The sequence below is a fragment of the Anopheles moucheti genome, chromosome 2 (genome assembly GCF_943734755.1).
Source record: "Anopheles moucheti chromosome 2, idAnoMoucSN_F20_07, whole genome shotgun sequence".
Lineage (NCBI taxonomy): Eukaryota > Metazoa > Arthropoda > Insecta > Diptera > Culicidae > Anopheles > Anopheles moucheti.
This window is the reverse complement of record NC_069140.1, coordinates 55,705,316-55,730,945: the sequence shown is the minus strand read 5'-3', so window position 1 is coordinate 55,730,945 and position 25,630 is coordinate 55,705,316. Positions and strand designations below refer to the sequence as shown.

Here is a 25,630-nt window from a genome sequence, read left to right as displayed (position 1 = left end):
GCCTTTAGAAAGTGTAGCTGTCAATGAAACAAGAAAAGTTGGGTTCCGCTCTGGTACAAACAGTGCGAAGACCAAACAAATTTCCGAAGTGAAAGATGATTAAATTACTGAACCAAATGAAAAACATCAACAATCGTACAGTGGTATAAATAAGTTCAAATAATGTGCGGTGGGTGATTGCAGTTCCTCTGGCCAAATTGTGCACCGAGGGTATTGTGGAAGAAATGTGTGGTTTCATTTGTTACCAAAGGGTGCAGAAAAAGTTGGGTGATTGCGACTCGTTAACCCGCTAGCGGGAGTGTACAAAATGACGAAAAAAGCTAAAATCAAGAAAGAACTAAGTGAGCAAAATATGGTGGACGCGGTTAGTAAAACCGAAAGTGAATCAGCAAAGGTACGCGCCATTCGAATATGTTTTGTACGGTAGTGTATTGTAGCATCTAGCTTCTAGCTCACCCATAACACTATATGATGGGCCAAACAGACGTGTAGAGCAGAGAAATCATCAGCGTCGGTTATGATGGCGTTTGCTTAGCAAAGCAGAATTGCGATGCTTTCTTAAAAGTGTCTCTTCAGTAGCTATCTAGTGTTCGTCATGTAGTACCAAAGGCAACGTTTACCATGACGTTTTCATGGCAACGGATACATGATGAGATTCGGGTCGAGGATTTTAATAAGTGTGTTCTTTCATCCGTTTTCCTATTGGTTTTGCAAACAGAACTCCTGAATAGTGTACAGTTACCTTCCCATCTTCGATCAGATTGATTTCTTCAAAAAGATTATGCCATCTATAAATGATAATGATAAGCTGATCTCCCAATGTTTCGCTTTTTTTTCTGATTGTATGGAACATAAGCAGAATTCCACCAAATATACATTCCACTGTATCGTTGACGTTTCCCAGCACAACGCCATACGCAATTTTGCCTAACGCACACATCGATAACTGTGTACGCAGGAACGTGAAAATAAGCTGTATTGTATTCTTTTTCCTCCTCCTTTCGCAAACAATGCTTGGAATGGTTTGAAGCGAATGAAGAAAGGTGATCTCTCGTTTCGGTATCCCAGAGGCTTTGTTCAACACATGTGCGCATGAACGACACGCACACTGTAACACGCTAATACTATCATCCTTACGATGAAAACAAACGTTTCTTCCTCTTTCCCCTTGTCGCTTATCTCGTTGCCGCCGCGATAAGATTTGTTTATGTTTGATCGTCTATTCTTCGTGGCTCCGTTCTGGATGTAAATTGTATTATTTTATACATAAAAGAGTGATAGATGAGTCTTCTATGCTCGCAATTTTATTGTCAACTAAACATTACAACCGTGCATCAGTAAAAAATATGCCTTTGTTATCCTTTGCAGTGATTTACGCTGGACTCGGTCTTAATTACCCTATAATAAAGGAATAGACAAAATTAAAAAACCAAACTCGAGATAGCAGTAACGCACTTAATCACAATTATGATGAAAGTTTCCAAAGTACGACAGCGCCGAAAAGTGTAGAAGGAAGCGATATGGATACAGGCCAGGGTGCATTAGCACCTGGGCAGGAAATACGAATCGTCAGTGCCTCAGTGGTGGCACATTTACAAGCCCAAGGATTACAGGTCCGTTACTGAACAAGGTCTTATTTCCTTCAATAACCCATTCATCACTTTTCACCATCTTCAGTTGACTTAATTTAGATTTATTTTGGTGTGTTTGCTTAACGTTTGATGTTGATCATTACGTTTTATCGAGTGTACACATTGATTTTCAGTACAATCATACACAGCTAACCAACCTCACCAACCTATTCTCAACTAGAACAACTAATGCAGCAGAGGATTATTTTCTTGTTTCCTATGGCTCTTTTTTTTGTTTCGTGATTTTTTTATATTTTATTCGCTAACATATCCCAATGTTTGAGGGTCTTTCATATCTTTTGTTTTGTTCACTGACAATTTTATTTATTGGGCGAAATTTGTTTCAATTGATCCTTTGCAAATTTCGATTTTCGTTACCTTCGCACATTTACTCATCCGCTAACTATAACCCGCACCTGTCGCATTGTGGGTTCATTTGGTATGGTTTATGTTTTCAATTATTTTTTTTTTATGTTTGTAATATTTAAAAAGCTGTACATATTCGATGCAGTTTATGTTTCGAATTGTAAATAAAATAATAAAAAACTAAAAATTATCATAAAGATATTATAACCCTACTATTTTTAACACCAAAGGGCAATGAACTTAATGCAGCAATTATGGCTGCATCGCAGCCCCAAAGTGCTGCTCAGCATCAAGTTCAACAACAACTGCAAGCTCAACATCAGCAACAGCAGCAGCAGCAGCATCAGCAGCAGCAGCAGCAGCAACAGCAGCAGCAACAGCAGCAGCAGCAGCAGCAGCATCATCAGCAGCAGCAGCAGCAACAACAACAGACAGCGGTACAACAACAGGCAGTTGCCCAGCAGCAGCATGCAGCAGCACAGCAGCAAGCAGCAGCACAGCAGCAAGCAGCAGCGCAACAGCAAGCAGCAGCACAACAGCAAGCTCAGCAACAGGCAGCGGCTGTCGCGCAGCAACATCAACAGGTTCATGCTGCTGCACAATTACAGGCACAGATACAACAAGTTTCTGCGCAGACACAACCTCAGGTTTGGCTTTTACAATTCAAATTTGCTGTGCATTGAAATGAGTTTAATCCATATCTCTTCTTTTGCATTCTAACAGGTTATCACTTTACAACAGCTTCAAAATTTTCTCCCTCAACATCAACTGAATACTCTCACAACAGCCGATGGCACACCAGTGCAGATGGCTGCAACGGCAGCACCGGGTACAGCTGGAGCGACACCGGTCGGTACACCGGTTAAAACGTTCGTTACCTCCTCGCCACAGATGACAGGACATCCGCAAATTGTCAGTTTGCAAAGCCTGCCGCAACAGTTCTTGCAAGGAGGAAGTCAGCTGATACAAAACCAGAACGGGCTTTTTCAAATGATTCAACCTGTACAAACAATCAGCCTCGATGGGCAGGAAGCGCTGTATGTACCGGCCGGGTTCCATGCACAACAAGCGCAGCAGCAGCAACAACAACAGCAGCAGCAACAACAGCAGCAGCAACAGCAGCAGCAGCAGCAGCAACAAATGTTAGCTGGCGCTCAGGCAGTACAGATTAACGGACAGCCGGCATATATAACCCCTTCTGGACAAATTATTCGTGCACCAAACGGTGTTGTGCCAGGAAATTTCCTTCAGAGCATGTCTCAGGCAGTGCAATTACCAGCCGGTAAGTTTTAAGGATCGAAAACAACATAATATGGGTGTCGTACATAGGTGGTGTGGTTAATTTGGATATAGAAACACAACAGTGTGTTCATAGCTGCTTTTGATTGTTCGTTATCCCATTATAAAGCACTTCTAGTACAATGTGACAGAGTTTGCCAAATAACAAAATATTCCACGCACTTTTTTCCACTGCACATTTTGCACATATTTAATTCATCAGAAGTGTTGCTTTTTGTGTAACTAAAAACATTTTAGTTTTTGAACGGGGCAGAGTGCGTATTCCAAATGAAGGTGGAAATTCTCAATATATAAAATCAAGTTATGTAAATTTGTTCATCTATGTATATCTGTTCATTTAATCATACCGCATCTCATACCTTATCCTGTCAACCACATTTGGCTTCAAATTTGCTTTATTTTCATCCAGCTGGTCAGGCTACGCTAACCATTCCGGGCACTAATATAACCATACCCTTGGGAATGTCAAATGCCCCTAATATACTACATCAAGTACCACAACAACAACAGCAGCAGCAGGTTCAACAGCAAGTCCAACAACAGCAGCAGCAGCAACAGCAGCAACAGCAGCAACAACAGCAACAGCAGCACCAGCAGCAACAGCAGCAGCAACAGCAACAACAACAAACTCATCAGCCGACACAACAACAGTCACATCAAGCAGTTCAGCAACAAATCGCACAAAATCAACAACAACAGCAAATAGTTACTCCACAACAGGCAGTCATTGCGCAGCAGCAACAGCAAACTGCTTCTGCGGCTAATCCGCAAATGCAGCAGCTTCAACAAGCAACATTCACAATACCGGGCACGAATATTCAGGTGCCAGCGTCCACAATGGCTGCTCTAAACCAACTGCCGGGGAATATAACAACAATTAAGTTAGAAGGAGGTAAATTCCCAGGCTGTCGTAAACCTACCGGAATAAGTTGAATCATGTTAAAAGTTTAGTTATTTCGCCTTTATTTGATATTGCTTGAAAAAAACATGGTTTTGGTGTTGGGGTGGTACTAACAGTTGTGTAGGGTGTAAGATAATTTTATACCAAAGTATGAAGATGGTACTACAGTTTGATTTATTTTACCTTATTTTATTTTAGGCCAAAACGTACAAGTACGACCAGCAGGCGCCACACTTCCTCAAGTAGTTCAATTTCCGATGCAACAAACTATCCCAGTACAGATGCCAATATCAACAGCGAACGGTCAGACCGTGTACCAAACGGTTCACGTTCCTGTGCAAACATTCGGCTCTTTGGTACAGCCACAGATGCAGGTGATTCCGCAGATCCCGCAAATGGCCAACATCATCACCCCGAGTGGACAAATTCAACAAATTCAACTAACATCATTGAATCCGTTGGCTGGCCTGCAAACAGCTTCGATGCATCCCAACATTATCCTTCAGCAGCCACAGACGGCCACTCAACAAATCCAGAACGGTCCAAACGGTCCGGTGGTTGTGAGCACGGCACAAGCTGCAGCAGGGCAGGATCCTGCTGCTAACCATTCTCAGCAGCAGCAACAGCAACAAGCTCAACAACAACAAGCACAGCAGCATGTAGTGTCCCAGCAAATGGTGGCAGCGGCTGCAGCAGCAGCGTCAGGAAGCAGTCACCATCCATCAGGCGGGCAGCAAACGCAACAACAGCAGCAACAAATAATCGGTGGACTGTCGCAACCGATAACGATCACCCCTGCACCTGGCGGTCCTCAGATCGGTCAGCCGATTACGCTGCAGCAGTTACGTCAACATATGCCGGGTCTTGCAGGATTGCAAGCGATTCCCGTGCAAAACATACCCGGTATTGGAAACGTTCAAGTTATACCGACAAATTTCATGCAACCGGTTCAACCGCAAACAGCAGCGTCGCAGCCTCAGTTGAACCCGGTCACTCAAGTAGGGCAGCATACACAACTACAGCAACAGCTAAATCTGCAACAGCAGCATCAGCAGCAGCAACGTGCTATAGTCGCGGCCCTTCAGCAGGCAACGGCGCGTCCACCATCAAGTACAAAGCAGGAACCAAACGAACCCGTTAAGAGCTTTGTAAAGCAGGAACCCATGGCCACACAGTCGGCGACTGCGAGTACTGGAACGACTTTAGCCTCCAGTACTCTCTTCACGTCAGCCGCTGGAGCTCCTGCCCAGATAGTGGAAGTTCACAGTGGTGTCAGCTTGGCATCATTGGGAGTGTCTAACAATACTACTGCCGTCGCCACTACGACCACGACGACTACAACATCCTCCCAGTCCAATAGTGCAAAGCGAGATTCTGTAGTCGGATCTCCTAATCAAACCACCGGTAATGTTAACAACAGTGTCGGTACCAGTGTTGTTACGGAAGTAGTAGGTAAACCAGGAGGTGTAGCAGCAGGAGTGGGAGCGGTGACAGGAGTACATACGTCCGTAGATATTGAACCTGGTGTGGATGCTGAAGAAATGGGAGAAATAGTAGCACCCGTTGGCACAACGTTAATCTCGTCGGAGAAGCGACGGCGCCATACGCTACCGAAGTTAGGCTCAGCCACTCACACTATGAACGGAACAATACGGCAACGCGTTCGCCGGGTGGCATGTACATGTCCCAACTGTGAAGTAAAGACAAGTGGTCCTCCAGATCGCAAGAAGCAACACATATGCCATGTTAGCGGTTGCAATAAGGTATACGGTAAAACGTCTCACCTGCGAGCGCATCTACGGTGGCATACGGGTAAGTTGCGTTGTCCTGCATACAGTTTGCCACTCATACCAACTAATACCACCGTTTTAAATTATTGTAGGAGAACGGCCCTTCATATGTAGCTGGGGCACTTGCGGAAAACGATTTACGCGTTCGGATGAACTGCAGCGACATCGCAGGACACATACGGGTGAGAAGAGGTTTGAATGCAATGAGTGTAACAAGAAGTTCATGCGAAGTGATCACCTCTCGAAGCATATACGAACACACAGCAAACTAAAACGCGATCATGTAAGTTACAATTTAGAATGCTTCTTTTTACAATAGGTTGAACTTCATGTATTTTTTTTTTTCACAATATCATATTTTGATGAACTATTATTGCTCCGTTTTCAACCCTTTAGATAGAACTGAGTTTTAGTAGATAATCGTTTTTCGTTTATTGTGATGCATTGGTATTATTCTTTCGTAAGTATAATGTGTCGGTGTTGGAAATTGGAAATATTTCAATTCACTTGTGTATGGATAATATCGCTATTGTTGCTAATGTTGGTTTGTAAATAGTAGAGAAAGAATGCAGTAGTGGAACAAATGTCATCGTGCATTAGTTGAAGTGCTTTACATTCTCATAATAGTCGCACATTTCGAAGGTTTTAGGTTTTTTGTAGGTGTAGAATGCAAACATTTATTAGTTTCCAAATTTGGAACGAAAGTAAAATGATTGCGCCTCAGTGGAACGCTGAAGAATTCTTTATTTACATGCTATGCTATGTTAGGGAGAGATCAGCAAAGGACACTAGATAAAAGGATTCGATGTGGTTAAGTTTCGAATTGAAGACAGGTGTAGCACCAATTAGGCTTTCATCTTTCTTTGGTTATACTTATCGCTTATACTACATTGCGTACTGTACCCTAGTGTATGTAGTAGTTATTTACTGTACCTTTTTATTTTCTTATACTCCATTTCCGCTATTCTTAATGCGCTTAATCATACTATACCTTCTGCCGTAACGGTGTACGTTGCTGGATGGGCGCGAATTTTGTGTTGGATTGCTTATGTTTTTGCACGATGTATGATTTCGACGTTGGGCTCGGATTAGGGTTCGGATGGTTTCGATAAATCTGGCGATGAGCTTGACTACGAGGAGGAAGAAATTCGTGAAATTGACGACACTGACTACAAAATGGATGATGATGACGATCTGGACCAGGATAGACAATCACATAACTCTTCCTCGGCTGCTGCCTATGACGCTGACCTCAAGGTAAACAAAAAACAAAGCAGCCTGGTATTAATAATGTTATCTAACGAGCAGTGAAATCGAAACCATCAACGATACCACTCAATGTTTCTATAGAAAGAGTGTCATTGTTTGAAAAAGTAGTAAAATATAGCCAACATAAGTGTTTGTATGATATTATCTTTTCAATCAGAATTTGTTTATTGAGAGAATTACTAATGTAAATGAAAAAAAAAAACATCAATATTGTGATACAAAAGATTTCATAATTATTTTGTTTTCCATTTACAGGATGACATGGGATCTAACCACTCTGGATCGTCCGATAGCAATGATAGTTCTGACCAGAAAATGATGATTACCATTGGTGCCGACGAGGCGGAACAAGCGTATGATTCGAATTAGTGTGTTTGTACAATAATTGTGTTTTGTATAGGTCGAATTTAACTTGTTCATCGCCGCATCACCCCAATTTGGATCGATTGGATGGAAATCGCCTTGAACGTTTTTGACACGGCACTGAACGTATTAAGCACAGTCGCGGTTTTATGCCATGGCGTTTTCTGTTGTTGCTCTTCAACTTCTGAGGTTTTAGTCTGCCATCTCCGACATTGTTCGACCTCTTACAGGAGAACGGTCCGAATAGGATTTAACTAGACCATTGGACTACGACATAGAACTAGAATAAAATGATTTTTAATCCGTTTTAGCTGTAAACTGATGGAATAGGTATATAATTTTACGGCCGAAGAAGAATCACTTTAACACATTGCTATACAAATTGTAGCTGCTTACAAAGTCTACTCATACAGGGTTTAGATGAATGAAATCTGAATCCTCACATTGATGATGGGTCGATTGACTTATAATAAGTCTAGGAAATCAGCCGTTAAAAGTCAGTCATGAAAAAGTAGATCGCTATGTCAAATAATACTTTGCAACTTTACTGTGTATATGCATCGTTTAAAGTAATGGCCTACTGAATTCAATCCACTCTGCAAGATATGACAAATAATTGGTATGTCAGAACATAGTTCACCTTCCACCAGAAAGGGGACATGTCAGCAACTGTTTCAGCACGTGAAGTTCATTGGCTGGATTGTGAAGTCATTGTAAGTTCGATGCGTTCAGCTGTTACGAGTGGGCTATAACAGAAACTGTGCACTTTTACCGATTAAATAACGAGGCGCGAATTTGCACGTTTTATTATACAACGAAATCATTCATTATTTTATCTGCAAAATGTGTATCAGTTCATGAAGCACTAAACAGACGAAATGCAAACAGTGTAAGATTGTACGCGTGACTCCTGCATACAGAAAGTCTTCTTTTAGAGTAACTCCATATTTAATAACTCAATGATAGACAATATTTGGTAATACTGGGCGTTGTTTTTTCTTTGGGTAACGTTTTGATCATATCTAGACAAAAACTAGAAATCTGCTTTCCTTTCAAAAATATAGATATGATGGTTATGGTAGCATTTGGTAAAATTTTATTCATTTTTTAAATGTGTTTTCCTGCGGGAAGAACATTTTCTTTTCGTTATGGCACCAACATGAACGTTGAAGTTATAATCCTACCACAGATCAAGGTGCTAATGGATTAGGCACACCGTAACCGGCAAAAACATGATTGCTTAGATTGTCATTATTTAATGTAAATGAGAGCGTTAATTAAAAATGTAATTAATATTTTAATTACCTTACACATCGAAAAACACTAAACGTTCTTCCTTTAAATCCTCTGTTTCAATAGAGTTACGGTACTTTTTAGTAATTTATTGCTGTAAATGTTGAACAGCGTTAATAAGGCTTCAATATCGCTGTAAATGTAGGAAGTCACGCCCATCAGTTTTATTTATGTTTGCCAGAACAATGATGCTGTAAATGAAACGCATAGAATATTGTTTTGTTTCCGTCGTCAGGTTCTTATTGCCAAAATACATTGGATGAAAATTATCTGAATTGTAAATATAATCAAAGCTATAGCGCGGCCAATATTGTAGGAAAAATATGATAAGGTTAAGGTAGTGTAAAACTGTGCATCGTGCAACGCAAAATATTGAATAAAACTCACCGTAATTTCATGTGTGAGTATACGTTGTTGTTTTTTTGTGTGTGCACAACTCGCAGTTCTAGCCGCGCATGCTGCGTACATGTGGTGCATTGCCGGATTACAGCTATGCGCCGCAGGAATATATCACACTGATCAGCCAATATTTGCTCACGCTTCCGCAGCACCTCGAACCGCTGCTATTGTCACCGGCTGGCGTACTAAAAGCTGTGTTAGAAGTGGCCGACCACAGGTACGCTTCGAACCGACCCTGTGCCGATGTTTTCCTCGCCCTCGTCGTGGAAGAATCCGAAGCATTGTACGTTGAACAGATCGAAAACATCTGCTCACTGAGTGCATCTGGGGCGAAACAATTGGCTACTGATATTGGTAAGATTTCTCACACCTAAACTGTTTGGTTGGGGATTGACTGTCGTTAACATGGTTATTTTGCATGTTTAGAGTACTTTGGCAGCGTGCTGGAAGAGATGGGCCAATCTATGGGATCTAACCTGCAACAAACGGTAAAGCTTCTGCGAGCGCCATTGGAATCCTATGCGTCAATAGCAACTGGTTGCGTACCCGAATTAGTTGCCGCCATACGCCAAAAGCGTAATTTAGTATCCTATTAAACGACAAAATGGCGAAATTTCGATTAACCACCATTACATTATTTCGAAATGTGTGCAGATTGAGCATCGTTTGTTTTAGCAACAAAATAGATAGTCGTGGTGGAGCGTGATCTCGTACACTAATCAGCTACAAAGAGAGAATATTCGTTACCATAATTCCATATGCCAATTATTGGCTATTGCAAAATGATGACGAGTTTACAATTCAGTCTTCCGATGCACTGATTTATATTTCGAGAATAACCCTTATTGGATTCATTCATTACTATTTGATTTGTTACTATCCGATGCTTCCGAGTGGTCAGATCCTGAGTCGTTCTGTAAAGAAAAGAAAAACATGCTGCATATGTAAAGCATATTGGACCTTTTGAAACCTAAAGTTGAAACGCAGCAAAAAAAATAATAAAAAAGGCTCATTCACGATGTAACTACCCGCTAAGCTATGTTTGCCACGGCTAGGTTGTGATAAGCAATCAACTAAATGTAAAGGAATACCTGTAATAAAGTACATCGAGCTTAGAATTACAACTTACTTTATCGCGTTTTACTTTGTTGTGCATGTTTTCCATATGCTTCTGGAGATGGTCCTTTCGTGCGAACTTTTTTTCGCATTGATTGCATTTGTGTGGTTTCTCGCCAGTATGCAATAGCATATGCCGCACCAGTTCTTCTTTACGCGTAAATCGTTTTCCACATTTGGCCCAGCTACACGTATATGGTCGTTCCCCTGCAAAAAGTTACATTCGTTTTGCGGTGGATTAAGTAAACTGTAAACCACGTAACCATAACCCCTTAACTTACCCATATGCGACCGTATATGAACTCGTAGATTAAACGGTGTACGGAACACCCTTTTGCAGTCGCTAACATGGCATATGTGTTGATTCTTTCGATCCTCACCCGTATCTACTTCACAGTAGTAACATGTACATTTTCTTCGGGGAACTCTTACCCGTGCTTCTATGTCCTTGCTGCGAATGCTTGATGTTGCTTCATCTTCCATTTGCTTTGCTTCTGCATCGCTACTTTCTTCTGTTGCAGGAGTTTCTTCAGTTATCGAGTATTCCTCTTTGACTATTTCATCTGGAACAACATTCACATAATTGTTGCAATCACCAGTAGTTTCGAGTGAAGAATAAATTATGGGTTTTATGTTTATACCGTCCATTTTGCAAATTGTTGTGGTTGTCAGCAACTCAGCGTCAAGCAATAAAGAGTGAAATCCAGGAAAACTTCCTGGATTATGAATTACATGCAGAAAAGCCGATTATTTAAGACACGGCATCGCAGCTTTCGCGCGCGTCTGTTGAAGGTGTTTGATTGTCAACAATCCAACTAACCAATCAATATGCTTTCTCGTTCTCCCAACTTAATCCCAATGTCAAAGAGAGAAGAAACGTCAAATCTCACTTTTAAAAACCAAGATGCATATATTCGTGATGTTCCAAAGACAAGTTGTACGTCAAAAAAATTGATTTGAATTACGACAGATGTTTTAGCGTGTTTACTTGTTTTTCTAGAGCACATTATGTACATATACCACAATACGTTTGTTCCTTTCGTTTATCGTTTTCGACAAATCCCAAAGCAACGCAATAAATTTTCAAAGTTTTCAGTATTTAACTTCATCTGATGTACGCACACGATATCATAGCTCAGTTCAGTTCAGTATCAGTTTCCAGGTTCAGGTTAGAATCCACCGAAAAACGAATGTAATGCTGGGCCATTTGTGGAAAACGGTTTCAAAAGGTTCAATATGCTTTACATATGCAGCATGTTTTTCTTTCCTTTACAGAACGACTCAGGATCTGACCACTCGGAAGCATCGGATAGTAACAAATCAAATAGTAATGAATGAATCCAATAAGGGTTATTCTCGAAATATAAATCAGTGCATCGGAAGACTGAATTGTAAACTCGTCATCATTTAGCAATAGCCAATAATTGGCATATGGAATTATGGTAACGAATATTCTCTCTTTGTAGCTGATAAGTGTACGAGATCACGTTCCACCACGACTATCTATTTTGTTGCTGAAACAAACGATGCTCAATCTGCACACATTTCGAAATAATCTCTCTTCTTCTTGGCCCGCTCACAGTTGAGCACGTCGTGCTGACATGGCCAGGTCACCAATCCGTTCCCAGGAAACTCGGTCCAAGGCTGCATTTCTCCACCCCCGGCTGCACCCGATCTCCGACAGGTCTTGCTCCACTTGATCCAGCCAACGAACTCGCTGCGCTCCTCTGCGCCTCGTGCCAAACGGGTCACTGGCGAGCACCTTCCTGGTGGGGCATGAGTCCGGCATCCTCATCACGTGCCCCAGCCATCGTATCCTTCCGGCCTTAGCCACCGTTAGGATGTCTGCTCCGCCAAACAGCTCAGCTAGCTCGTGGTTCATTCTCCTTCTCCACACTCTCTGCTCAAAAATACCGCCAAATATAGTCCGTAGTACCCGCCGCTCGAAAATGGCGAGAGCGTTGGCGTCCTCCGCCCGTATTGTCCACGACTCATGGCCATAGAGGACTACCGGACGTATCAGTGTGCGGTATATCGTGCATTTCGTGTGTTGCTGGAGCCTTCTGGATCGCAGGAGTTTGTGCAGCCTGTAGTATGCACGATTTCCCTGAACAATGCTGCTTAAGTTGTTGTCCAAAGTTACGATTGTGCCAAGGTAGCAGAACTCCTCTACCACCCCGAGATCGTCGCCGTCAACTGATACTCTGCTTCCGAGTCGGGTTCTATCACCATCAGAGCCCCCGGCAAGCAGGTACTTTGTTTTCGTCGCATTGATCCTCAATCCAATCCTAGCGGCCTCGCGTTTCAGTAGGGTGTACGCCTCGCACACCGCCGCAGATGTCCGTCCGATGATGTCGATATCATCCGCGAAGCCTAGGAATTGGAGAGATCGGGTAAAAATCGTGGCCCTGATGTCGATGTTGAACAGCAAACAGGAGAGTCTGTCTCTTTGCCTCAGACCCCGGTGAGATTCGAACGATTCCGACAGCATGTTCGACACCCTCATCTTGCACTGCACCCCATCCATAGTGGCCCTCAACAGCCGTACCAGCTTCCCAGGGAATCCGTACAGCTGCATGGTGTTCCATAGCTCTGTCCGATCTATGGTACCGTAGGCCGCCTTGAAGTCTATGAACAGGTGGTGCGTAGGAATCTGGTGCTCTCGGCACTTCTGGAGGATCTGCCGAAGAGTCGGTGGTCGATTTGTCTCCAACAAACCCAGCCTGGTAGTTTCCGACGATATCTGTAGCAAGGGGCACAAGTCTGCAGAAGAGTATGCGGGACAGGATTTTATAGGCGGCATTAAGGACTGTGATGGCTCGGAAGTTAGCACAGTCTAATCTGTCGCCCTTTTTGTAGACTGGGTGTATGACACCCAGTTTCCACTCGTCCGGTAGTTCTTCCTGGTCCCAAATCCTTAGAGTCAGCCTATGCATGATAACGGCAAGCCTCTCCGGCCCCATCTTGAACAGTTCTGCCACCAGTCCATCGCTGCCAGCTGACTTATTACATGTCAACTGTTTGACGGCGCTGATGACTTCGCCCAAGGATGGCGGGGACACTTCGTCTTCATCATGTTGGCTGCCATACTGCTGCTCAATTCTGCTTCCTGTGCCTCGTCCTGTGTTTGCTGTATCTGCTCCGTTCAGGTGTCCGTCGAAGTAGCACTTCCACCTGTCGATCACCTCTCGCTCGTCCGACAGGATATCTCCCTTCACGTTGCGGCACATTGCGATCATGGGAGTAAAACCGCTTCGTGCCGCATTCAACATCCTGTAAAACTGGCGAGTTTCCCCCGACTGAGATAGCTGCTGCATCAGTTGCTCGTCCGACTCTTCAAAGCTGCGCTTCTTCTCCTGAAAGAGTCGGGTCTGCTGTCTTCTCAGTCGTTTGTAGTTTTCCACGTTCTGCCGGGTCTCGCGCTGGAGCATTCGGGTACGCGCCGCATTCTTCTCGGATAGTGCTCGCCTGCACTCATCATCAAACCATTCCTTCCTCTGGTTACGTGTTACGCGGCCAATTGTTCGCTCGGCCGTGCTGCTGATGGCTTGCCCCACAATACGCCAGTGGTTGTTGAGGGATTTCGCCTCGGTAGTGGTGTCCTCCGGCAGCGCTTCCTCGAGCGCGATCGCGAGATCTCTCGCCACATCAGCTTGCCTCAGCCGATCTGTGTTGAGCCTTGGGGTTGGCTGATATCGCAGCTTATTGGCTACGCTCAGTTTCTGGCGTAACTTGACCATAACCAGGAAATGGTCTGAGTCGACGTTTGCTCCTCTATATGTCCGTATGTCGATAATATCCGAGAAGTGCCTTCCATCAATGAGAACGTGGTCAATCTGGGAATATGTCTGCTGTGGTGATCTCCAGGTGTAGCTGAAGCGAGGTGCGTGCTGGAAAAAGGTGCTGCGAATGGTCATGTGCTTGGAGGAGGCGAAGTTTACAAGGCGAAGCCGGTTGTCGTTCGTGAGCTGGTGGGTGCTGGAACTTCCAATTGTGGGTTTATATACCTCCTCCCGTCCGACCTGAGCGTTAAAATCTCCGATGACAATCTTGACGTCGTGTTGTGGACAGCGGTCGTACTCCCTCTCCAGCTGCGTATAAAAGTTCTCCTTATCGTCATCGGCGCTTCCAAGGTGCGGACTATGCGCATTAATAATGCTCAAATTGAAGAACCTCCCCCGGATCCTCAACCTGCACATCCTTTCATTGATCGGCCACCATCCGATCACTCGCTTTCGCAAATCACTTATGACCAGGAACGCCGTAACGAGCTCATGCTTTTCCCCACCACTTTGGTAGGTCATGCAATCACTGCGATAGGGGCGCTCCGTAACTCCTTTCCATCGCACCTCTTGAAGTGCTACAATTCCAAAGCCGCGGGCCCTCACCTCGTCCGCAAGAATGCGGGTACTTCCGGGTGCCGTAAGGGATCGGTAGTTCCATGTTCCAAGTTTCCAATCGTTAGTCCTATTTCATAGCGTGGATCGATTTCCGTTATTCCGATTCGAATCTTCTTGATGGTCTTTCGTTGCGGTGGTATTGGGGGTGGCTTGTAAGGCCTCTCCCCTGTCTCCTCCTGTCTCGTCGGAGGGCCTACGCTTCGCAATTGTTTAAAGTCCCGTACGAAGCCAGGGCAGAACAGAGAGCCAGCCGCCCCTAACATGGAGAAAAGACGCCAAAGTCTGCAACAGCAGCATCAGCAGCAGCAACGTGCTATAGTCGCGGCCCTTCAGCAGGCAACGGCGCGTCCACCATCAAGTACAAAGCAGGAACCAAACGAACCCGTTAAGAGCTTTGTAAAGCAGGAACCCATGGCCACACAGTCGGCGACTGCGAGTACTGGAACGACTTTAGCCTCCAGTACCCTCTTCACGTCAGCCGCTGGAGCTCCTGCCCAGATAGTGGAAGTTCACAGTGGTGTCAGCTTGGCATCATTGGGAGTGTCTAACAATACTACTGCCGTCGCCACTACGACCACGACGACAACAACATCCTCCCAGTCCAATAGTGCAAAGCGAGATTCTGTAGTCGGATCTCCTAATCAAACCACCGGTAATGTTAACAACAGTGTCGGTACCAGTGTTGTTACGGAAGTAGTAGGTAAACCAGAAGGTGTAGCAGCAGGAGTGGGAGCGGTGACAGGAGTACATACGTCCGTAGATATTGAACCTGGTGTGGATGCTGAAGAAATGGGAGAAATAGTAGCACCCGTTGGCACAACGTTAATCTCGTCGGAGAAGCGACGGCGCCATACGCTACCGAAGTTAGGCTCAGCCACTCACACTATGAACGGAACAATACGGCAACGCGTTCGCCGGGTGGCATGTACATGTCCCAACTGTGAAGTAAAGACAAGTGGTCCTCCAGATCGCAAGAAGCAACACATATGCCATGTTAGCGGTTGCAATAAGGTATACGGTAAAACGTCTCACCTGCGAGCGCATCTACGGTGGCATACGGGTAAGTTGCGTTGTCCTGCATACAGTTTGCAACTTATACCAACTAATACCACCGTTTTAAATTATTGCTACACGTATATGGTATATGGTCGTTCCCCTGCAAAAAGTTACATTCGTTTTTCGGTGGATTCTGACCTGAACCTGGAAACTGATACTGAACTGAACTGAGCTATGATATCGTGTGCGTACATCAGATGAAGTTAAATACTGAAAACTTTGAAAATTTATTGCGTTGCTTTGGGATTTGTCGAAAACGATAAACGAAAGGAACAAACGTATTGTGGTATATGTACATAATGTGCTCTAGAAAAACAAGTAAACACGCTAAAACATCTGTCGTAATTCGAATCAATTTTTTTGTCGTACAACTTGTCGTTGGAACATCACGAATATATGCATCTTGGTTTTTAAAAGTGAGTTTTGACGTTTCTTCTCTCTTTGACATTGGGATTAAGTTGGGAGAACGAGAAAGCATATTGATTGGTTAGTTGGATTGTTGACAATCAAACACCTTCAACAGACGCGCGCGAAAGCTGCGATGCCGTGTCTTAAATAATCGGCTTTTCTGCATGTAATTCATAATCCAGGAAGTCTTCCTGGATTTCACTCTTTATTGCTTGACGCTGAGTTGCTGACAACCACAACAATTTGCAAAATGGACGGTATAAACATAAAACCCATAATTTATTCTTCACTCGAAACTACTGGTGATTGCAACAATAATGTGAATGATGTTACAGATGAAATAGTCAAAGAGGAATACTCGATAACTGAAGAAACTCCTGCAACAGAAGAAAGTAGCGATGCAGAAGCAAAGCAAATGGAAGATGAAGCAACATCAAGCACTCGCAGCAAGGACATAGAAGCACGGGTAAGAGTTCCCCGAAGAAAATGTACATGTTACTACTGTGAAGTAGATACGGGTGAGGATCGGAAGAATCAACACATATGCCATGTTAGCGACTGCAAAAGGGTGTTCCGTAAACCGTGGAGTCTACGAGTTCATATACGGTCGCATATGGGTAAGTTAAGGGGTTATGGGTGTTACGTGGTTTACAGTTTACCTAATCCACCGCAAAACGAATGTAACTTTTTGCAGGGGAACGACCATATACGTGTAGCTGGACCAATTGTGGAACACGATTTACGCGTAAAGAACAAATGGTGCGGCATATGCTATTGCATACTGGTGAGAAACCACACAAATGTAATCAATGTGAAAAAAAGTTCGGACGAAAGGACCATCTCCAGAAGCATATGGAAAACATGCACAACAAAGTAAAACGCGATAAAGTAAGTTGTAATTCTAACCTCGTTGCACTTTATTACAGGTATTCCTTTACATTTAGTTGACTGCTTATCACAACCTAGCCGTGGCAAACATAGCTTAGCGGGTAGTTACGTCGTGAATGAGCCTTTTTTATTATTTTTTTTGCTGCGTTTCAACTTTAGGTTTCAAAAGGTTCAATATGCTTTACGTATGCAGCATGTTTTTCTTTTCTTTACAGAACGACTCAGGATCTGACCACTCGGAAGCATCGGATAGTAACAAATCAAATAGTAATGAATGAATTCAATAAGGGTTATGCTCGAAATATAAATCAGTGCATCGGAAGACTGAATTGTAAACTCGTCATCATTTTGCAATAGCCAATAATTGGCATATGGAATTATGGTAACGAATATTCTCTCTTTGTAGCTGATAAGTGTACGAGATCACGCTCCACCACGACTATCTATTTTGTTGCTGAAACAAACGATGCTCAGCAGAACTCCTCTACCACCCCGAGATCGTCGCCGTCAACTGATACTCTGCTTCCGAGTCGGGTTCTATCACGATTAGAGCCCCCGGCAAGCAGGTACTTTGTTTTCGTCGCATTGATCCTCAATCCAATCCTAGCGGCCTCGCGTTTCAGTCGGGTGTACGCCTCGCACACCGCCGCAGATGTCCGTCCGATGATGTCGATATCATCCGCGAAGCCTAGGAATTGGAGAGATCGGGTAAAAATCGTGGCCCTGATGTCGAAGCCCGCGCTTCGCATGACACCTTCCAGATCGATGTTGAACAGCAAACAGGAGAATCCGTCTCCTTGCCTCAGACCCCGGTGAGATTCGAACGATTCCGACAGCATGTTCGACACCCTCATCTTGCACTGCACCCCATCCATAGTGGCCCTCAACAGCCGTACCAGCTTCCCAGGGAATCCGTACAGCTGCATGGTGTTCCATAGCTCTGTCCGATCTATGGTACCGTAGGCCGCCTTGAAGTCTATGAACAGGTGGTGCGTAGGAATCTGGTGCTCTCGGCACTTCTGGAGGATCTGCCGAAGAGTCGGTGTTCGATTTGTCTCCAACAAACCCAGCCTGGTAGTTTCCGAAGAAATCTGTAGCAAGGGGCACAAGTCTGCAGAAGAGTATGCGGGACAGGATTTTATAGGCGGCATTGAGGACTGTGATGGCTCGGAAGTTAGCACAGTCTAATCTGTCGCCCTTTTTGTAGACTGGGTGTATGACACCCAGTTTCCACTCGTCCGGTAGTTCTTCCTGGTCCCAAATCCTTAGAGTCAGCCTATGCATGATAACGGCAAGCCTCTCCGGCCCCATCTTGAACAGTTCTGCCACCAGTCCATCGCTGCCAGCTGACTTATTACATGTCAACTGTTTGACGGCGCTGATGACTTCGTACAAGGATGGCGGGGACACTTCGTCTTCATCATGTTGGCTGCCATTCTGCTGCTCAATTCTGCTTCCTGTGCCTCGTCCTGTGTTTGCTGTATCTGCTCCGTTCAGGTGTCCGTCGAAGTAGCACTTCCACCTGTCGATCACCTCTCGCTCGTCCGACAGGATATCTCCCTTCACGTTGCGGCACATTGCGATCATGGGAGTAAAACCGCTTCGTGCCGCATTCAACATCCTGTAAAACTGGCGAGTTTCCCCCGACTGAGATAGCTGCTGCATCAGTTGCTCGTCCGACTCTTCAAAGCTGCGCTTCTTCTCTTGAAAGAGTCGGGTCTGCTGTCTTCTCAGTCGTTTGTAGTTTTCCACGTTCTGCCGGGTCTCGCGCTGGAGCATTCGGGTACGCGCCGCATTCTTCTCGGATAGTGCTCGCCTGCACTCATCATCAAACCATTCCTTCCTCTGGTTACGTGTTACGCGGCCAATTGTTCGCTCGGCCGTGCTGCTGATGGCTTGCCCCACAATACGCCAGTGGTTGTTGAGGGATTTCGCCTCGGTAGTGGTGTCCTCCGGCAGCGCTTCCCCGAGCGCGATCGCGAGATCTCTCGCCACATCAGCTTGCCTCAGCCGATCTGTGTTGAGCCTTGGGGTTGGCTGATATCGCAGCTTATTGGCTACGCTCAGTTTCTGGCGTAACTTGACCATAACCAGGAAATGGTCTGAGTCGACGTTTGCTCCTCTATATGTCCGTATGTCGATAATATCCGAGAAGTGCCTTCCATCAATGAGAACGTGGTCAATCTGGGAATATGTCTGCTGTGGTGATCTCCAGGTGTAGCTGAAGCGAGGTGCGTGCTGGAAAAAGGTGCTGCGAATGGTCATGTGCTTGGAGGAGGCGAAGTTTACAAGGCGAAGCCGGTTGTCGTTCGTGAGCTGGTGGGTGCTGGAACTTCCAATTGTGGGTTTATATACCTCCTCCCGTCCGACCTGAGCGTTAAAATCTCCGATGACAATCTTGACGTCGTGTTGTGGACAGCGGTCGTACTCCCTCTCCAGCTGCGTATAAAAGTTCTCCTTATCGTCATCGGTGCTTCCAAGGTGCGGACTATGCGCATTAATAATGCTCAAATTGAAGAACCTCCCCCGGATCCTCAAACTGCACATCCTTTAATTGATCGGCCACCATCCGATCACTCGCTTTCGCATCTCACTTATGACCAGGAACGCCGTAACGAGCTCATGCTTTTCCCCACCACTTTGGTAGGTCATGCAATCACTGCGATAGGGGCGCTCCGTAACTCCTTTCCATCGCACCTCTTGAAGTGCTACAATTCCAAAGCCGCGGGCCCTCACCTCGTCCGCAAGAATGCGGGTACTTCCGGGTGCCGTAAGGGATCGGTAGTTCCATGTTCCAAGTTTCCAATCGTTAGTCCTATTTCATAGCGTGGATCGATTTCCGTTATTCCGATTCGAATCTTCTTGATGGTCTTTCGTTGCGGTGGTATTGGGGGTGGCTTGTAAGGCCTCTCCCCTGTCTCCTCCTGTCTCGTCGGAGGGCCTACGCTTCGCAATTGTTTAAAGTCCCGTACGAAGCCAGGGCAGAACAGAGAGCCAGCCGCCCCTAACATGGAGAAAAGACGCCAAAGTCTGCAACAGCAGCATCAGCAGCAGCAACGTGCTATAGTCGCGGCCCTTCAACAGGCAACGGCGCGTCCACCATCAAGTACAAAGCAGGAACCAAACGAACCCGTTAAGAGCTTTGTAAAGCAGGAACCCATGGCCACACAGTCGGCGACTGCGAGTACTGGAACGACTTTAGCCTCCAGTACCCTCTTCACGTCAGCCGCTGGAGCTCCTGCCCAGATAGTGGAAGTTCACAGTGGTGTCAGCTTGGCATCATTGGGAGTGTCTAACAATACTACTGCCGTCGCCACTACGACCACGACGACAAGAACATCCTCCCAGTCCAATAGTGCAAAGCGAGATTCTGTAGTCGGATCTCCTAATCAAACCACCGGTAATGTTAACAACAGTGTCGGTACCAGTGTTGTTACGGAAGTAGTAGGTAAACCAGGAGGTGTAGCAGCAGGAGTGGGAGCGGTGACAGGAGTACATACGTCCGTAGATATTGAACCTGGTGTGGATGCTGAAGAAATGGGAGAAATAGTAGCACCCGTTGGCACAACGTTAATCTCGTCGGAGAAGCGACGGCGCCATACGCTACCGAAGTTAGGCTCAGCCACTCACACTATGAACGGAACAATACGGCAACGCGTTCGCCGGGTGGCATGTACATGTCCCAACTGTGAAGTAAAGACAAGTGGTCCTCCAGATCGCAAGAAGCAACACATATGCCATGTTAGCGGTTGCAATAAGGTATACGGTAAAACGTCTCACCTGCGAGCGCATCTACGGTGGCATACGGGTAAGTTGCGTTGTCCTGCATACAGTTTGCAACTTATACCAACTAATACCACCGTTTTAAATTATTGCTACACGTATATGGTATATGGTCGTTCCCCTGCAAAAAGTTACATTCGTTTTTCGGTGGATTCTGACCTGAACCTGGAAACTGATACTGAACTGAACTGAGCTATGATATCGTGTGCGTACATCAGATGAAGTTAAATACTGAAAACTTTGAAAATTTATTGCGTTGCTTTGGGATTTGTCGAAAACGATAAACGAAAGGAACAAACGTATTGTGGTATATGTACATAATGTGCTCTAGAAAAACAAGTAAACACGCTAAAACATCTGTCGTAATTCGAATTAATTTTTTTGTCGTACAATCAGTCGTACAACTTGTCGTTGGAACATCACGAATATGTGCATCTTGGTTTTTAAAAGTGAGATTTGACGTTTCTTCTCTCTTTGACATTGGGATTAAGTTGGGAGAACGAGAAAGCATATTGATTGGTTAGTTGGATTGTTGACAACCAAACACCTTCAACAGACGCGCGCGTAAGCTGCGATGCCGTGTCTTAAATAATCGGCTTTTCTGCATGTAATTCATAATCCAGGAAGTCTTCCTGGATTTCACTCTTTATTGCTTGACGCTGAGTTGCTGACAACCACAACAATTTGCAAAATGGACGGTATAAACATAAAACCCATAATTTATTCTTCACTCGAAACTACTGGTGATTGCAACAATTATGTGAATGTTGTTACAGATGAAATAGTCAAAGAGGAATACTCGATAACTGAAGAAACTCCTGCAACAGAAGAAAGTAGCGATGCAGAAGCAAAGCAAATGGAAGATGAAGCAACATCAAGCACTCGCAGCAAGGACATAGAAGCACGGGTAAGAGTTCCCCGAAGAAAATGTACATGTTACTACTGTGAAGTAGATACGGGTGAGGATCGGACGAATCAACACATATGCCATGTTAGCGACTGCAAAAGGGTGTTCCGTAAACCGTGGAGTCTACGAGTTCATATACGGTCGCATATGGGTAAGTTAAGGGGTTATGGGTGTTACGTGGTTTACAGTTTACTTAATCCACCGCAAAACGAATGTAACTTTTTGCAGGGGAACGACCATATACGTGTAGCTGGGCCAATTGTGGAACACGATTTACGCGTAAAGAACAAATGGTGCGGCATATGCTATTGCATACTGGTGAGAAACCACACAAATGCAATCAATGTGAAAAAAAGTTCGGACGAAAGGACTATCTCCAGAAGCATATGGAAAACGTGCACAACAAAGTAAAACGCGATAAAGTAAGTTGTAATTCTAACCTCGTTGCACTTTATTACAGGTATTCCTTTACATTTAGTTGATTGCTTATCACAACCTAGCCGTGGCAAACATAGCTTACCGGGTAGTTACATCGTGAATGAGCCTTTTTTATTATTTTTTTTGCTGTGTTTCAACTTAAGGTTTCAAAAGGTCCAATATGCTTTAAATATGCAACATGTTTTTCTTTTCTTTACAGAACGACTCAGGATCTGACCACTCGGAAGCATCGGATAGTAACAAATCAAATAGTAATGAATGAATCCAATAAGGGTTATTCTCGAAATATAAATCAGTGCATCGGAAGACTGAATTGTAAACTCGTCATCATTTTGCAATAGCCAATAATTGGCATATGGAATTATGGTAACGAATATTCTCTCTTTGTAGCTGATTAGTGTACGAGATCACGCTCCACCACGACTATCTATTTTGTTGCTAAAACAAACGATGCTCAATCTGCACACATTTCGAAATAATGTAATGGTGGTTAATCGAAATTTCGCCATTTTGTCGTTTAATAGGATACTAAATTACGCTTTTGGCGTATGGCGGCAACTAATTCGGGTACGCAACCAGTTGCTATTGACGCATAGGATTCCAATGGCGCTCGCAGAAGCTTTACCGTTTGTTGCAGGTTAGATCCCATAGATTGGCCCATCTCTTCCAGCACGCTGCCAAAGTACTCTAAACATGCAAAATAACCATGTTAACGACAGTCAATCCCCAACCGAACAGTCTAGGTGTGAGAAATCTTACCTATATCAGTAGCCAATTGTTTCGCCCCAGATGCACTCAGTGAGCAGATGTTTTCGATCTGTTCAACGTACAATGCTTCGGATTCTTCCACGACGAGGGCGAGGAAAACATCGGCACAGGGTCGGTTCGAAGCGTACCTGTGGTCGGCCACTTCTAACACAGCTTTTAGTACGCCCGCCGGTGACAATAGCAGCGGTTCGAGGTGCTGCGGAAGCGTGAGCAAATATTGGCTGATCAGTGTGATATATTCCTGCGGCGCATAGCTGTAATCCGGCAACGCATCCATCGCAGTCGACCCGATCGTTGTACCAACCGAACTAGTAGAGACGGGTTCAATTTGCTTGAAGTGTTTTGTGATGGGTGAGAATGCAATCTGCAGCATCGTATCGTGAATATCCTCACATGTACGCTTCATGCGCGGATGAAATTCGTTGAAAAATTCACGATTAGGGTCACCAGATGCCTGGAATGTTGTAACTAGCTTACGCATTTCGTTAACTTCACCTTTCGTTTGCAAGCGATACTCAAACCGGGCCCGTGTCGGGTTTACGCTTATCTGGGATTGCTTCGTTTGGACGTTTTCAATGAATGTTTGTTCGAGTTCATGTACGGCCTGTCGGAATGTCCCAAGGTATTGTAGCAAAACCACACTCAGTTGCAAGAGGTTCCAGTCCGTTTGACTCGGTTGACTGGCTGCAAGCTGCTTCTGCACCTTGTGGTATTGGTCTAGGTAGGACAGAAGGTAGCTCTGCAGAACGCTTCCAGTAGACAGCAGGGCACAGTTTTGTGTGATGTCTTGGCAGCGTGTCATTGCTTCCGTGGCCCAACGTACGATCTTCGCGTTAGCACTTTCCAGGTTGTGCACGCTGTCAGCAGGAGCGGTACCAACAATCGTCAGGCTTTGCAAAGCCGCCTCCAGTTGGGCGTTTTCCAGTGTAGGATACTCCTTCAAGAAGATGCCAAAGTACACAAACAGCGAACTGGCCAGGCGATCGAGGATGATCTCATCCTCACATCGAATATCGTGCTGTGGTCCGCCGTGTACCCATCCTTCGATCAGCGCGCCCATCGAAACGTTCACTTTGGAAAATTGTGTCAACGTCCAGAACTTATCACTGGCCCGCTTGAGTGCACTTCGTACGATACTCTCACGCGTCGGCTCGAGGTTTTCCAAAGCTTCTGCTACCGCCAACACACAGTCGTTGGCATCACCGAAACACTGGCAGCACCAGCGCAAATGATTCTTTAGCAGCTCCAGTAAATTGTCATAAAATTCCTTCAATACATCCGATCCTCCGCTTTCGCTGCCCTCGATCGCACTAGCCCATTGTTCCTGCACGAAGGTTTTCAGCACGGTTCGGTAGTACTGTTTCAACTGTGCTAACCGATCGATTCCTTCGAAAATACCAACATAACGGCGACAGGCTGCAGTATCCATCGAACGTAGTGCTACCACTACTGAGGGACTTACGAGAGCTTCAAGACGGTTCTTAAAATACTCGACTTGGTTCTCTCGTTCCGCATGGCCATGCAACGCTATCTGTGCTGCAAGTGATTTTTGCAATGACAGCAGCTTTCCGCTGGACGCCTCGATGTCGGACTTCTCCAGCATGTCTTCCAGCTCTCCCGCCAACTTTCCCCATCCATCTGCCTCCTGCAGACATTGTTTGGAGCTTTGCAGCCGCTGTTTGATGCTGTCTAATCGTTCAAGACTAACCATACAGTCGCCGGTTTCGGTCTGCAGGTGTGCAATATCGCGCTGCACCTGATTCATGCGCTGCTTCAGCAAGCCCGACTCAATCTGCAGCATGCTTGCATCGCTAATCACCTTTGGGATGTTCTTCAACACTTGACCACCCGTTTGCTCGAGAGCAACATTAATCTGCTGAACGTACAGTTGCATCTTGGAGACGAGCGACGAAACGAATGCTTCCTTACCGGTGGACCCAGAGGCTGTCCTTTGTGACCGGTCGTACGACGTATTGATCCAATCGCTGACATCGAAATCTTCACCAGAAAACGCACTTACATCCTGTCGATTTAGAACGGTACGAAAATGACCTCGACGAAAACTCTTCCTTCGCATTCCTCCGCAAAAACTTACCATTGTTGTGTATCCGCACAGTTTTCGTATTTATTTTTCTTAATACTGGTAAATTTGGTTCGTAGCGTGGAACCGGCCAAGCTTCGATGTGAGCCCAAATAGGTGGAATTTAACCGATATACTGTTCTTTTACTTTCATTCGCCCCACGGCAGTAACAAAACACAGCGAATCAAAACAAATACGATTAGGCGTATACGTGGAAAAAGTGTCACTCATTCACGCGCGTATACACAACTGCATTCCATTGCACGCGTGTAGTACGTCGGGTTGAGTACTTCCGTTGATATCGAACACGTGATTGACCATTTTTGATGAAAAAGATGAAGTTTGTTTTGAAATTTTTTAGGTAGTACAGGCAGTCCGCGAGATACCCCGCTATAGCCCGGAAAAAATGCTCGTAAGTTGAATCCTGGTGCAATTTCGTTTATACTTCAAAATCACAGAGTGAACTTCCTTCTC

General features: G+C 45.0%; 7 protein-coding genes across 11 annotated transcripts; 3 read left to right on the top strand and 4 right to left on the bottom strand.

Moving 5' to 3' along the window:
* Positions 1–1,520: 1,520 nt before the first annotated feature.
* Positions 1,521–9,302, top strand: LOC128296729 (transcription factor Sp4-like). Its single transcript, XM_053032209.1, has 8 exons — positions 1,521–1,613; positions 2,228–2,644; positions 2,721–3,279; positions 3,706–4,188; positions 4,396–6,009; positions 6,080–6,270; positions 7,080–7,244; positions 7,512–9,302. Exons 1-8 carry the CDS (start codon positions 1,521–1,523, stop codon positions 7,623–7,625), a joined length of 3,636 nt encoding a protein of 1,211 aa, XP_052888169.1. The 3' UTR covers positions 7,626–9,302.
* Positions 9,303–9,733: 431 nt separating this feature from the next.
* LOC128298169 (specificity protein transcription factor 2-like) lies at positions 9,734–11,126 on the bottom strand. Of its 2 annotated transcripts, XR_008287260.1 has the most exons (5): positions 11,069–11,126; positions 10,709–10,990; positions 10,441–10,634; positions 10,059–10,225; positions 9,734–9,900 (listed from the first exon to the last, which is right to left on the bottom strand). XR_008287260.1 is itself a non-coding variant. In XM_053033911.1 (4 exons), the coding sequence occupies exons 1-4, from the start codon at positions 11,073–11,075 to the stop codon at positions 10,163–10,165; spliced, it is 546 nt and encodes a 181-aa protein (XP_052889871.1). In that variant the 5' UTR covers positions 11,076–11,126; the 3' UTR covers positions 9,734–10,162. The 2 variants fall into 2 exon arrangements, 1 of the variants encoding a protein (XP_052889871.1); XM_053033911.1 differs by having other exon boundaries at positions 9,734–10,225.
* Positions 11,127–12,418: 1,292 nt separating this feature from the next.
* LOC128310418 (uncharacterized) lies at positions 12,419–14,626 on the bottom strand. Its single transcript, XM_053047061.1, has 4 exons — positions 13,289–14,626; positions 12,888–13,170; positions 12,571–12,800; positions 12,419–12,514 (listed from the first exon to the last, which is right to left on the bottom strand). The coding sequence occupies exons 1-4, from the start codon at positions 14,624–14,626 to the stop codon at positions 12,419–12,421; spliced, it is 1,947 nt and encodes a 648-aa protein (XP_052903021.1).
* Positions 14,627–15,210: 584 nt separating this feature from the next.
* On the top strand, positions 15,211–17,957 carry LOC128297671 (specificity protein transcription factor 2-like). 2 transcript variants are annotated; one of them, XM_053033354.1, is made up of 4 exons: positions 16,395–16,548; positions 16,627–16,908; positions 16,986–17,179; positions 17,395–17,940. In XM_053033354.1, exons 1-4 carry the CDS (start codon positions 16,542–16,544, stop codon positions 17,455–17,457), a joined length of 546 nt encoding a protein of 181 aa, XP_052889314.1. In that variant the 5' UTR covers positions 16,395–16,541; the 3' UTR covers positions 17,458–17,940. The 2 variants fall into 2 exon arrangements, with proteins under 2 accessions (XP_052889311.1, XP_052889314.1); XM_053033351.1 differs by lacking the exons at positions 16,395–16,548; positions 16,627–16,908 and adding an exon at positions 15,211–15,887 and having other exon boundaries at positions 17,395–17,957.
* On the bottom strand, positions 17,650–19,726 carry LOC128310408 (uncharacterized). Its single transcript, XM_053047049.1, has 2 exons — positions 18,389–19,726; positions 17,650–18,270 (listed from the first exon to the last, which is right to left on the bottom strand). The coding sequence occupies exons 1-2, from the start codon at positions 19,724–19,726 to the stop codon at positions 17,650–17,652; spliced, it is 1,959 nt and encodes a 652-aa protein (XP_052903009.1).
* An 805-nt stretch (positions 19,727–20,531) lies between these two features.
* Positions 20,532–22,913, top strand: LOC128309453 (transcription factor Sp4-like). 3 transcript variants are annotated; one of them, XR_008288855.1, is made up of 5 exons: positions 21,506–21,660; positions 21,739–22,020; positions 22,098–22,291; positions 22,507–22,673; positions 22,832–22,913. XR_008288855.1 is itself a non-coding variant. In XM_053045849.1 (4 exons), the coding sequence occupies exons 1-4, from the start codon at positions 21,654–21,656 to the stop codon at positions 22,567–22,569; spliced, it is 546 nt and encodes a 181-aa protein (XP_052901809.1). In that variant the 5' UTR covers positions 21,506–21,653; the 3' UTR covers positions 22,570–22,680. The 3 variants fall into 3 exon arrangements, 2 of the variants coding, with proteins under 2 accessions (XP_052901810.1, XP_052901809.1); XM_053045849.1 differs by lacking the exon at positions 22,832–22,913 and having other exon boundaries at positions 22,507–22,680; XM_053045850.1 differs by lacking the exons at positions 21,506–21,660; positions 21,739–22,020; positions 22,832–22,913 and adding an exon at positions 20,532–20,987 and having other exon boundaries at positions 22,507–22,648.
* Positions 22,766–25,308, bottom strand: LOC128309452 (conserved oligomeric Golgi complex subunit 7). The gene is made up of 3 exons (XM_053045848.1): positions 25,171–25,308; positions 23,067–25,098; positions 22,766–22,994 (listed from the first exon to the last, which is right to left on the bottom strand). Exons 1-3 carry the CDS (start codon positions 25,171–25,173, stop codon positions 22,825–22,827), a joined length of 2,205 nt encoding a protein of 734 aa, XP_052901808.1. The 5' UTR covers positions 25,174–25,308; the 3' UTR covers positions 22,766–22,824.
* Positions 25,309–25,630: the final 322 nt, after the last annotated feature.

Coding starts and splice junctions, on each gene's coding strand:
- LOC128296729 (XM_053032209.1), top strand. CDS start 1,521: ATGGATACAGGCCAGGGTGCATTAGCACCTGGGCAGGAAATACGAATC. Junction 6,010..6,079: donor GCATCTACGGTGGCATACGG/GTAAGTTGCGTT, acceptor AAATTATTGTAG/GAGAACGGCCCTTCATATGT. Junction 7,245..7,511: donor CCTATGACGCTGACCTCAAG/GTAAACAAAAAA, acceptor TTCCATTTACAG/GATGACATGGGATCTAACCA.
- LOC128298169 (XM_053033911.1), bottom strand. Junction 10,635..10,708: donor TCATATACGGTCGCATATGG/GTAAGTTAAGGG, acceptor AACTTTTTGCAG/GGGAACGACCATATACGTGT. Junction 10,226..10,440: donor ACAAAGTAAAACGCGATAAA/GTAAGTTGTAAT, acceptor TTTTCTTTACAG/AACGACTCAGGATCTGACCA.
- LOC128310418 (XM_053047061.1), bottom strand. CDS start 14,626: ATGTGCAGGTTGAGGATCCGGGGGAGGTTCTTCAATTTGAGCATTATT. Junction 13,171..13,288: donor AACTGGGTGTCATACACCCA/GTCTACAAAAAG, acceptor CCCTTGCTACAG/ATATCGTCGGAAACTACCAG. Junction 12,801..12,887: donor ATCGTTCGAATCTCACCGGG/GTCTGAGGCAAA, acceptor TCCAATTCCTAG/GCTTCGCGGATGATATCGAC.
- LOC128297671 (XM_053033351.1), top strand. CDS start 15,239: ATGGCCACACAGTCGGCGACTGCGAGTACTGGAACGACTTTAGCCTCC. Junction 15,888..16,985: donor GCATCTACGGTGGCATACGG/GTAAGTTGCGTT, acceptor AACTTTTTGCAG/GGGAACGACCATATACGTGT. Junction 17,180..17,394: donor ACAAAGTAAAACGCGATAAA/GTAAGTTGTAAT, acceptor TTTTCTTTACAG/AACGACTCAGGATCTGACCA.
- LOC128310408 (XM_053047049.1), bottom strand. CDS start 19,726: ATGTGCAGTTTGAGGATCCGGGGGAGGTTCTTCAATTTGAGCATTATT. Junction 18,271..18,388: donor AACTGGGTGTCATACACCCA/GTCTACAAAAAG, acceptor CCCTTGCTACAG/ATTTCTTCGGAAACTACCAG.
- LOC128309453 (XM_053045849.1), top strand. Junction 22,021..22,097: donor TCATATACGGTCGCATATGG/GTAAGTTAAGGG, acceptor AACTTTTTGCAG/GGGAACGACCATATACGTGT. Junction 22,292..22,506: donor ACAAAGTAAAACGCGATAAA/GTAAGTTGTAAT, acceptor TTTTCTTTACAG/AACGACTCAGGATCTGACCA.
- LOC128309452 (XM_053045848.1), bottom strand. Junction 22,995..23,066: donor ACAATTGGCTACTGATATAG/GTAAGATTTCTC, acceptor TTGCATGTTTAG/AGTACTTTGGCAGCGTGCTG.